We start from the raw sequence: 12,797 nt of genomic DNA on the forward strand, positions 1-12,797 counted from the left end.
AAAAAAAATTAAAAATGAATAGGAAGATGACATTGCAAGCCTTTATGAAGTTGTATGAAGAAACAGTATAATTTGGAGATACAGACAAAAGTGATATTTACTTCTTATCTGACACCTGCAAAAATATTGATTCTTTTAACTTTGTTTTGTGAAAACACCTTTCATGGTAAGCAGATTTAAAAATCCTTGAGTGTCTTCAGTGCTACAAATCACATAGTTCAATACTCTGGATAAATTGCCTGTTGTTCAAACTGTCTAGGCCAATTCTCAATCTTGCATTTATAACAAAGAATTGAATTCCCCTAGATCAAAAATCAATTCCATACTCTATAAAAGTTACACCTTAATTTAGAAAATAAAACTATTTAATTTAAAATATAGTTTTATAAAATTGTATTAAACCAACTGATGTTTGATCAAATACCTATTCATTTTAATAGGTTACTAAATCAATAGCAGCTTGCTTATATGTGAAAATTTCGGAAGAAATAGGGGCAAAGCATTTGACATTAAATATAATTAATATTTTTCTAGATTTGAACATAACATAGCTTTAAGGTACAAAGTACCCAAGTCTAATCCTTCAGGTACAGTTGCATTTTCAGTCAGTAATCAAACATTCTCAGGGCAAAAGAAATCTGCCGCTAGATACTTATTCTTAAGAGAGCAAATACCTTCGGCAGCCCTGTTGTTCCAGACGTGTAAAGAATATACAGCGGATGTTCTGAAAGAACAGGAACACAATCATGTGACTGTGCTTTGGCCATCTCTTCATCCCAATCAAGGTCACGACCTGGAGCCAAGGGAACGGTCTCCTGCACAGAAAGTATACAGGAATATGCACTGAACAGAGGAGATTAAGTCAGGAGAACAATGCAGACTGGCTAAATCTGTATTAGTCTGAGCATACGATTGGAAATCTAGGCCTATATAGCACTAACTAGCAGATTTAAGACTATATATTTCAAGGTCATGACTTAAAATAAATATTCCTAAAAAGTCCAACAGTTTGATGTTGGCTTCAACAAAAGAACATGTTTTATTCACATCTAAGGAAATATGTAAGAAATTCAATGTGATGCAGTCATGTTTTCATCAACAGTCAGAGCTTAACGAACAGAGGTTCATGTTTTCCATAAACATACATACACCATTAACTTTATAAACCAGTTTCTATTTTTATAACTTTTCTTCTTTTACTTTGGAACTAAAGTCTTCATAATACAGTATCAACTAACCCATTAAAATTTTTCTTTATATAAGGGCAACTTAGCACTAACACTGAGGCCATCTTCCCAAATGAGGAAACATTAAATCATTTTCAAGGGTGGAGGAGAAATCTATTTTTGCTTTTTCAAGAACAAAATTAATTTTGAAAACTAATGAGTGTATGTGACATATCTAGAATGCTACCCAATGTTTCCCACAAGTCATTGATTAATATGGCAGACATGTTTGTTTTCTTTTTTGTTCCTAGAACTGAGCTCTGTGTTATAAACCTTATGATAATAGTCATGACTTAGTCAGAGACACCTTAAAAAGAATTAGACCTCTTTATTTAAGATGGTGCCAATGAAATAAGCCAGATAGATAAAGAGTAGGGAAGTGGCTTATGGGAAAATTATTCTAATGGATGGTCACAGCTATGTAAATAGAATTAAGACTCAGTACATGTCTAATTATTTTCTGAAATGTTAACTAAGCTCCAGATGACACACCAGAAAGTTTACATTTGGGGAATTTACTAGTATAGGCTACACATTCCTCAGTGAGGGTTAGTAAGATCCACCACCTAAAATGTATGTACCCATTCATTTCATCCAGGTGATCCCTGGGTGAAGCCCAGAGACTCTGAGGGATTTAGAAAAGCCAGGCCACTTCCATTCTTCAGGGTCCTTAATATATTAATCGGGGTTGTAAAAAATGATCGTGTATTTAAATGAGTACATTTACAAAATAACACTTAAATATGTCACAAATAAAATGCCTCTGTGAATAAATAATAATAGATAACCATCAGAACAGAACTTCATGAAGATGAAGTTTAAGGCCCAATTGTCTTCTCCAGCCTCACTCTGATGGAGCTGGAATGTACCAGAGATAAATAAAAATAGTTAACTGTAACCCAGTTGTATATTTCCACTTGTTTTTATGAATCAGATAAACACAACAAATTTCAAATTACCAAGCCTCTGACATTACAATCACAGACCCATAAAAAAATTATCACACCCTATAATGAAAAATGTCAATTGGAGGATCACAAAATTTTTTACAGATGAACACAATGAGGACTTGAATGAATGGTTTTTCTTCAGGCTAAGAAAATCCTCTACAGGCGTATGTAAAGAAGATTTGACAAAAGGAAGAGAGGGAAAATCAGCATTAGCTTCTACATCTGTCCATTTACTTCTATAGATGTGTCCTGTTATCATTCCTAAAGAGTAATATTGGCAGAGCACCAGAGTTGACTGATGTGATATTCCTTTGATTCTGTCATTGCCTGCTTGAGGCTTAGGAGTGGCAGCCAGGTTTTTACCTCCTTTGGCAAAAGTGCAATCCTGATTAATGAGACACACCGCCGAGCCTCATAATTTGTGTTTCTAAGCTGAAAGCAAATCCAGTCCATTGAGCTTAATTACTAACTAAACAGCAGGCCTACTATAAAGGACAGGAGACATCCAAAGCCCTCATCTAAAATAAAGACAAGTTGGGGTGCCTGGGTGGCTCAGTCGGTTAGGCGTCTGACCCTTGATTTCAGCTCAGGTCATGATCTCAGGGTTTGTGAGATGGAACCCCAATCAGGGTCCATGTTGACAATGTAGAGCCTGCTTGGGACTCTCTCTCTCTCCTTTTCCCTCTCTCTGCTCCTCCCCTGCTTGTATGCACGTGCTCTCTCACTCTCGCAATAAAGAAATAAACTTTAAAAATAAAATAAAGTCAAAATAGAGGGAAGAGCCTCAAGAAAAAGGGAAAGTATGCCATTTTGGGAGGGAGGGATGGAGCAGTGGGTCTCTACCTATTAGCAGGAAAGAGAAGAGATGTGCATTAGAAAAATCTGAATAAGAAACTTGCATACCCATATTCAGTGTGTTTACTGAATATGTAAACATATGAACAAGTAAAAGAAATAGCATATATCTTGTTGGGTAAAAGTCATCAAACCAAGTTCAAATTGTGGCCTCAATTATTGGCTGTGACTCTGAGCTATGACCTCTCCATAACTCAGTTTCTTCATCCGCAAAATGGGACCAGTAATAGCACCTACTTCATTCGTTTGTGAGAATTAAATAAGAAGTATTTGAAAGTACTTAGCTTTGGGCATAGCATAAATTCTTTACAAATTCATGACTTTCTGTATGTGTGAATGTCCCACACATACACGATTAGCACACACATACTCACAGAAACACCTGTGTGTATGTGTATGTGTTCCTACCTTTCCTCTAACCTCCTCATACCCCAAGCCTCTTTTATTGCTAACTTTGTATTCCTTAACTTAACAGCAACAGGCTTTTTTTAAAAAAATATGCTTGAGGGCATCTGAAAGAAACTCAAAATTCTTTGAGACAGTAAGAATATTAAAATCATTGAGGGACGTGGTTCATAACCACAGACTACTAAAACTTTACACAGGAATTTAATGTGGTAATGGGAATTGCTAGGTGGTAACCAAAGTGACATAGCTTTAATGCTTTCTCTTCTTGTATCCTGTCATTTAAGCATTTTCTGCAGATAACCTCTCAAGAGTTCCATAACATTACATGATTCTTTGCACTCTTATAATTTTTCTTCTGCAAAAAATTTTAAACTGCTAGGAACCCAAGATGGTTCTACTATAAATTGCTGACACTTGCTTGGATATAGAAATAAGGTGATCATTAGATCAAATTTACTAGGAAAAGCACTGTAAAATATATTCATTTTCTATATTATACTGCTTTTTCTTCCTTCATGGATCACAGAATAATTTATGTGCTTAGAATATTCATATTTTGTTTTCTTGAACATAGTTTTTATTTCTAGACTAAATGCCTTCTCTAAAGTTATTGAAAGACAAATTTTATATACAAATAATCATACCTCTCCACGAGGCAGGATAGCTGGGGGATCAAGCACGTAGTCAGAATGCATGTGTTCAGATCATGACTCTGACACCAGCTGGGCAAGTTATTTTATCGCTGTTCACTGAATTTCTCTTCCATAAAATAGGAATAATGCTATCACCTGGCTCACAAAGTTGTCAGAAAGATTTTTTAAAAACCATTCATTACCAGAATATCAAAAATCATATGGTAAGCAGCCAGTGTTTGTTAAAATTACCATTATTGTTATAATTTAAATTAATATATGGCACCACAATAGATTCTGCAGAGAATCCAATTCATCAACATGACATATTATTACTATATGTATTTCAATCTTAATGTTTTAATCCAGTTTTTAAAATTTTTTTAATGTTTATTTATTTTTGAGTGACAGAGAAAGAGACAGTGCAAGCAGGGGAGGGGCAGAGAGAGAGAGAGAGACACAGAATCTGAAGCAAGTTCCAGGCTCTGAGCTGTCAGCACAGAGTCCAACGTGGGGCTTGAACACAGGACCTGCGAGATCTGAGCCGAACTCAAATGCCCAATTGGCTGAGCCACCCAGGCGTTCCTAAGCTAGTTTTTTTCCATAAAGACAGAAAACATCATTCATACCTTTTTCAGTTTTTATTTTTTTTGCCAAAATTGTGACATTCAGGAAGTATATTAAATGGTCTATAAATCAAGTATTTCATAAGGTCAACACTAGAATAATCCTTAGTTCATCACCATACGCAAGAACCAAATTCAATATTCAGATTACCATATTTGGACGATTATAAATGAGAACATGATCTGGTTTGTGTTGTCCTAGTGTCAGTGCTTCTTCTAGAAGTGGTATGTATTCTACTCTCCGTCCGGGTTCAATCCCAAAGGATGCTGTAACAACCACCTTGGGCTACAATGGAAAAAATGACAGTAATTGAGAAAGTTTAACAACACCAATTAAGGTAATCCCAATATTTTAGGTGCAGATTGGCAATTTGACATTTCTAAAGAAATGTTTTAATGATTCTGTTCTCTATTGAATAAATGGCTTGAAAACAAAAAATTCATTTGTAAATGTTGTAGACCTAACGAATTCCACACAGATCTAACCTGTTTGAAACTACAAGTTCGGTGAGGCTTTGGGCTAGTGAGTATGAGCTGTTAAAAAATACTTTCCACGGGCGCCTGGGTGGCGCAGTCGGTTAAGCGTCCGACTTCAGCCAGGTCACGATCTCGCGGTCCGTGAGTTCGAGCCCCGCGTCGGGCTCTGGGCTGACGGCTCAGAGCCTGGAGCCTGTTTCTGATTCTGTGTCTCCCTCTCTCTCTGCCCCTCCCCCGTTCATGCTCTGTCTCTCTCTGTCCCAAAAATAAATAAACGTTGAAAAAAATTAAAAAAAAAAAAATACTTTCCAGGGGCACCTGGTGGTTCACCTAGTTAAGCCTCTGACTTTGGCTCAGGTCATGATCTCAGGGTCATGAGTTGAAGCCCCGCATCCGGCTATCAGCGCAGAGCCCGCTTGGGATCTTCTGTCCCCTTCTCCTCTGCCCCTCTCCCCCCAACCCTCAAAAATAAACATTAAAAATTTTTTTAAATAAAAAATACTATCCAAAGAATTCATGAAACCAGATAGACTTGCCCTGAACCAGTGAAATGCAAACCTAGGGGCCCCTCACTTACTGAGACCTTTGTACCCGCTGGTTATTGTGACCTTGTAGGATTTCTCAGGTGGGGAGAGCCAGCCAATTGCTATCAGGAAGCATTACTACATTTTTAAATGTCAGCATCTCTCCTTAAATGTGACCACAGAAAAAAGGGCTCGAATCTCTGATTTTTCTTTCGCGATTCTTTTCTCATTGCCAAATACTATATTTGTAATTTGTTGTATTTTTCTTAAAAGGGCCCCCAAATGATTTAATCTTCAAGCCCCACAAGCCTGAACCTACTCCTTAAGATACACTTGGTAACTTCTCTTTGCCTGACAACTTTCTAGTCTCCTTCAAGATATACAGAGATGTAGCCAAAAGGAGTCCCTGAAAGCTTAAGAAGTTAGGCTTAATCTCCATTCTGGGCAGGCCTCAGATGCCCTACTATAGTCAAATGTTCCCTCAGCCACACACTGCACAGGAAGCTCTCTGAGGCCAAATCTGGATCCCATTTATCCCTTTGTCTTCTATGCCTGGTACAATGCTTGCTTGCCATACGGTAAGCTCTCAAATGTTTTTGGAACTGAACCAAAATTCTCATTAGTTTGCAGAAACAAACATGTCTTTATTCTTTTAAGTACACTGTTTCTTCACCAAGAAATCCAAAGCAAAGGAGGCAGCTAATAAATTATTCAAGAGACAGATAATCAATCCAAGACAGTGCATCTATTCCTGAATTCTGATTTCTAGTTACAATACATTTCATCTAGGGAAGGTTTATATTATACCAAGTATATGCATATATCATTACTGTCTGCTTTTTGAATATCATTTAATATTCATGGAGCTGAGGCTCAGTGCAGTTACATAGCTTGCCCCAGGTTACAAGTAGTGGAATCAGAAAGAGGGCCAGTTTTGTCTGATTACAGAACCTGTCTCTTCCCACTATATCAAGCTACCTTTTAAAAGACACACACGCACACAAAGGAAAGAAAACAAAAATAAGTCTTGTTTCCTTTTATTATATTTTTAAAGATCCAGCATTTGAATAGAATTCACATTTTACTATCTGTAATACTCACAAAAATAACTCCAGGCAATATTTCCTAAGATTAGAATTCAGAATAAATGAAAGTAAGTTTCATATCAAATTAAAAATATATAGAGAATATATCAAAATGAATAATTTAATAAACTCAAAATTAGAACCTTCATCTTGAAAAAGAATCCTTTCTAAATTTCTATTAACGGCCTTTTATTGGAGGCTCTATTTAGTCTAGACTGACTTGTTAGGGTACTGTACATTCTTCCCATCGTCAGCCGGTAACATAAAGCTTTTTCTTGAGCCAGTTTATTTGAAAATCCTGACATCAAAATCATTCCTGATTTCAATCATTCTTGAGTAATTCTAACCAAATACCTCAGATATATATCTCTGTCTTCTCACCTTTAATTTGACCTGCTCAAAGGTCTTGCCCATAGGAATATACACTCATTGCCTAAGCTGCTTAGCAAGGTTGTGTGTGTGTGTGTGTGTAATGAAAACTTAGCAAGTGATATAGTAAACATTTTATAAATCCTTATTTTTATGTATCTAAATTTCCCCACATCATATACATTTTTTAAAAAGGAAATAATATATCTCATTCTTTTATCCAAATGGTGTTAAGGATTTCTTTAGTTAAAAAACTGGAGTCTATAGCTTCGTTGGAGAAGCCCCCAAATGCCCACTGGTTTCCAGGTCAGTGACTGACTGATATTTCCCCCTAGATTTACCTTCATAAGCACTAACTCAACACATTTAAAAAAGAGAGGGGAAAAATCTATCTAGTTAGTCCACAAGCCAGCTTCCTAGTTCTAATAACTGATCTATTACAAGATGAAGTCAGATATGCAAACCCTCACTGTCTATCTCACACTAATATCAGATATTAGTTCCCTTGTTAGGAATGTCTCATCTCGGATTTATGGAACTCTGAAAGCCAACCATCTCTTACTCCCATAACGACCTTCCTTCCTTAATCTTCCCACTGCTATTACTCTGCTGCACATTACCCATCACTTCACGAACAGATCACGTGCCAAAATGTCTTCTTCCACCCTCCCCTCTCCCCCATTCATGTTATTTGCAAGACCTTCCTCCTCTTAGCATTGCCTACAACAAGACACCCACCTGCCCAAAAACGTTGACAGGTCAAGGTCTACAGCACCCAGTTCAGACAAAAACTGACTTTGCAAGCTCACCATCTCTCCCTCTCTGGGCTCCTCAGTCTCTTCACTGTCCTCCAAATGAATTTTACCCTTTCCTCTTGAATGCTGGACTCACAGTCTTTTTTTCTTCTTTTGGATCCCCTGACATCATTCTCTTCAACTAGCTGAATCTTGGCCAAGATCTAACCCAAATCTCACCTCTAGGAAGTCTTCTTCAGCCACCCCAATTAAAAGAAATCACTCCTTCCTCTAAGTCAGGGGTCTACGAATGACAGTTGAGAGCCGAACTCTGCCCACAGCATGTTTCTGCAAAGCTTCATTGGGACACTGTCATGCCCTCTGCTTATGTAGTGTCTAAGGCTGCTTGTGTTCTACAACACCACAGCTGAGTACTTGCTGTGGCCACTTGTAAACCACAATGCCTAAAACATTTACTTTCTGGTAACTTGCCAGAATAAAGTTTTCTGACTCATAGAGGGACGATAGCTAACCTTTTTTTAAATGAGTACTATATACCAGGTACTGTGTTAAATGCTTTCAATGTAATATCTCAATCATCATTTCACAACAGCCTAATCAAGCTTGTTATCCTAGTACCCCCATTTGAAGATGTAACTCCACCCCTACTGGCACCCCTCTTAACCACTGTGTGGTGGTATACCACCATTCCTGGACGTGTGTAAATTATAAAACTTTAATATGCGTTCCATCCATTTGATAAGTATGACTCATTATCCGGATTTAAGGACAATACCTGGCATATTGTGGGAAGTTAATAAATACATGGTAAGTGAATAAATTGGTTATTAGTTATTTTCCCTGTATGTCTTATATACCCATATACATGGCAAGCTAACTTGAAAAGTATATACCTAATCTTCAATTTTACATCCCTCACAGCATCTAGCAAGATGTTTTTCACATAAAACTGACCCCAAAATAAAATTTGGTGTGTGGTGTGTGTGTGTGTGTGTGTATGTGTGTGTATGTATGTGTATGTATATATATATATATATGTATGTATATATGTATATATATGTATATATATGTATATATGTATATATGTATATATATGTATATATATGTATGTATGTATATATATGTATGTATGTATGTGTATATGTATGTATATATACACACACACACACACACAAAGTGAAATGCAAACCTAGGGGTGTGTGTATATATATATATATATATATGTATATATATATATATATATATATACTTTAAGCATCTCATTGGAAAGGGGAATCTAGTAAGTACAGAGCACTTCCAGATGGGTCCTTCACAGATAACTATGGCTGTACTACACATAGCTACTACTTGATTTCTCCAAATAAAGCACTTACCTTTGCATGGTCAATACGACTACTTAGTTCTTTGGATGCAAATCCCCCAAATATGAGACTGTGGATGGCTCCTATTCTTGCACATGCCAGCATGGTATACATCGCCTGCGGTATCATGGGCATGTAGATAACCACAGTGTCACCTTTTTTGACACCATGCTTGACCAAAACACCAGCCAGCTTAGAGACCTACAACAAAATCATTACATCAGCAAAGTGTTTTCTGTGTTATTTCACTAGACTTCTAAGTTAAGACAGTAACACAAGAAGTTGATCATCCTCTTGGTAGTGGATTAAAGAAGCCTGAGTAACACATATTTGATGATGATGTGAGCTTAGACAGTGACAGTAATAACAGTAATAACAAACAGTATGACAATAATTGACTATGAACAACTTATTATTATTATGCCACATGAACTCTATGGCCTAAATTTGCTTAATTATTAATTCAGCAACATATTTACTGAGCAACTATGATGTACCAGACACTGTGTTTAGAGTTAGGAACATAATGATGAAAAACAAACACACAGATATATCCCCATGGAGCTTTTATTCTAAAGGGCAAATCTGTCAAGTGAACAGAAAAGTAAAATAATGGCAAATTTAGACATACATTGGGTTAACTATTAAAAGAGACAAGAACATGTTAGGAAAGAAAACATATCATCTACTTATACGGTAAGTAAGATAGATTCTGTTATTATTATTCTTATTTTAAATATAAGGTAGCTGAGACTCAGATATAATAAACAGCTAACTCAGAAGCCGAGAGGTAGTAAATACAGCCAGGATACCATCACAAATATTTTGACCTCATATTCTTTGCCCTTTCTATTGCTTCGAGCCAATTATTTTTTCTTTAAAGTTTTTTATACTAATTATCTATACAAAGTGACTGCCCTGTACATTGAGACCAAACATACAAACTTTGCTTAAATTTTAACATGTGTTTTGGAAATTAAAACAGGTTATGAAAAATACACCCAGACCTATGAAAAAGAAGTTCAACATTCTGTCACTTAAAAAATGTATATTGAGCACCTGTATATGGCAGACATTATTTTCTGATACACCAGTAAACAAAACAGGACAAAGATCTCTTATGGTTTAGCAGAAGAAATACAATAAACATAATTAGTAAGTGATCTATTATGTGAAAAGGTAGTCAGTACTGTTGGGGGGGGAGGGCAGGACAAAATGGAGGGATTGAGAACACAGAAAATGTAATTCTCAATGGGAAGGTGAGGGTAGACCTCATTCAGAAAGGAGCACTTTAGCAAGGAATGTAAAAGTTAAGAATGAGTGGAGTATACTATTTCAGACGAAGAGAACACCAACACAGAGGTGTGAGGGAGATCATTTGCGATGTGATGGAGGAAAAGCAAGGAGACTAGGGAGCTGGAACAGAAAGAACAAGTGAGAAAGTGGTCGTAGATCAGGTCAGAGAGCTAACGAAAGGACTGTAGAGGTCCAGTGGGCAACTAGAAGGACTTTGGCTTGCCTTTGGATGTGGCTGCTCAAGATAATGAACAGAGGAGACCTGAGACAAGGAATTGGGCCTCAGGGCTATTTATATGGATCCTTTCATTTTATTCTGCCTTTCCTACTTTTTCAACAATTTGAAAGGATTTGGGATCCTGATAATTCTTCCTGTTTCTCTTTATTCCCTTCCTCTGTGCAGAGGGGGAAAGATGTGGTCAAAATTAAGGGCTCTGGTGAAAGACAGAAAGTAACAAACAGCTATCTTAGTGTTTTATTCTCTCCTATTTGCATGGTATAATTTAGTGCTATTTTTTAAGAACTCAAAGCTGCCCAGCATCAAGTTATGAGAAAGATACACCAAAGTGATATAATCATGAACTTTAATTCTTTCTGGAGCTAAAGACCAAAATAAACACTGGAAGGTTCTATCCAAATCCTCAGTGTGCAATCCATGCAGAAAAGTACCATGCTCTGTGATCTCATTACTGGGTATCCCATTTAAGCTACAGCACTAGGAGAGACCAATGAGAAGTCTGTCCTATTTACAGCTATAACTTCAGCATCTTGAATAGTGCCTATTGTTGAATAAAAATAACCTTCAACCAACACCCAATCTAGTAGTTATTCAGTAACTTTATATTCTAGTCTCACTTCTCAATGTTGCTGAAAGATGTCCCCCAAAACTTTTCTGTCCTTTGAAAGAAATGAAATCAATGAATTCAAAAAAGTTTTTGAAAAAAAGATCTCAAAATGACCCAATGCGACCCCAAGAAGTATTTAAGTTGGAGTCATGTCACAGCTTCAAAAAAATGAGCCAACATATTAAATTAGAATGTTTCATATACAAATCCAGTTTTCCAGGTTCTCCTGAAAAACTGTCAAGTCTAGCAACACCGAGCCTGTGTTCTTGAATAACAACTATCAACTGAACCTGATGATCAGCTACTAGGTTGAGCTCACCATTCCTGGGGGTATTATTGACAGAGAATTAATTTTTCTTTCCATCCTGAGTTTAAAATGTATTCTTCTACATCTTGTTTATTTTATATCATATGCTTAAACCATAGTTATATACCCATTAAGGTGTGACATATACTGATAATGAATTTTTTCCCACCCATTTCTCCCACTTATGTTATCTACTTGGCTCCAGCATCTGAATTGTGAACCACTTCCCTGAACGAAGACAACCTTCAGTAAATTAGGCTGCAGCAGGTGTGTACAACCACTAGATGGCGCGCATCTGGCCTTCTTAAACTGGCTTCCTGTAGCCACTCAATGTTTTGATACTGTGCTAACCACACCAGAGTTGCTCTAGAGAAAAAAAGCTATATGTGATCAACAGAGAAAATCTATTTTTCAGTAGTTTTCCAGGGCTAAATGCCGCTCCAGTAAAAGTTTACATTGTAAATTATGTAAATGATATGCATGTATGAAATTATATCGATATAAATGATATACATTTATGAAATTTTACATATATATTTATATATATGAATGAAAACTGGGGAAAACATTCATTTATGGTGAGATTTCTAATAAATATGCATATGGAAAACAAAATATTAACTCATTGCAAGAATGGACATTGGTTTAATATGAACATATGTGATAATATTTCATTAAAAAGTATTTCTTCCTAATATTAAATCTAGAATTAGTTTAATATGGGAGACCTAGAACAGAATACTTAGGTCTTACTTCAGACACAATATAATCATTTTGAAAAGAAGGGTGAGCAGCAGCAAACAGAGGAAAAATCTAGAAATCCCAGTCACCTGAAAGTTCATAATCACTCAAATAAAGTGCTATGAAGCTTCAACACAAAGGGGGATGTGATGATTGCTATTTCAGGGCTCGCCTTGCTTTTATTGACCTTCAGATGTAAAATTATCAAAGAGAAAGACATTCTATATTCTTTTTGTTTAATGTTATAGTCTTATCCTACCATAGATATCTGAATGTAAATTTATAATTTCTATCGCTATCCAAAGAGAAAATATTTAACATATATCTTGTATAATTTATA

General features: G+C 36.3%; 1 protein-coding gene across 1 annotated transcript in view; it reads right to left on the minus strand.

The window, feature by feature from the left end:
- ACSS3 (acyl-CoA synthetase short chain family member 3) overlaps nucleotides 1–12,797 on the minus strand; it is a 154,805-nt gene that overhangs the window by 96,250 nt on the left and 45,758 nt on the right. Inside the window, exons 3-5 of the mRNA XM_040491334.1 lie at nucleotides 9,281–9,469; nucleotides 4,849–4,983; nucleotides 675–815 (exon numbers count right to left, since the gene is read on the minus strand). Of these exons, the coding sequence (XP_040347268.1) occupies nucleotides 675–815; nucleotides 4,849–4,983; nucleotides 9,281–9,469 (465 nt within the window). The remainder of the gene's footprint in view (nucleotides 1–674; nucleotides 816–4,848; nucleotides 4,984–9,280; nucleotides 9,470–12,797) is intronic.

This window comes from Herpailurus yagouaroundi, unplaced genomic scaffold (genome assembly GCF_014898765.1).
Source record: "Herpailurus yagouaroundi ecotype Mexico unplaced genomic scaffold, PumYag 182, whole genome shotgun sequence".
NCBI lineage: Eukaryota > Metazoa > Chordata > Mammalia > Carnivora > Felidae > Herpailurus > Herpailurus yagouaroundi.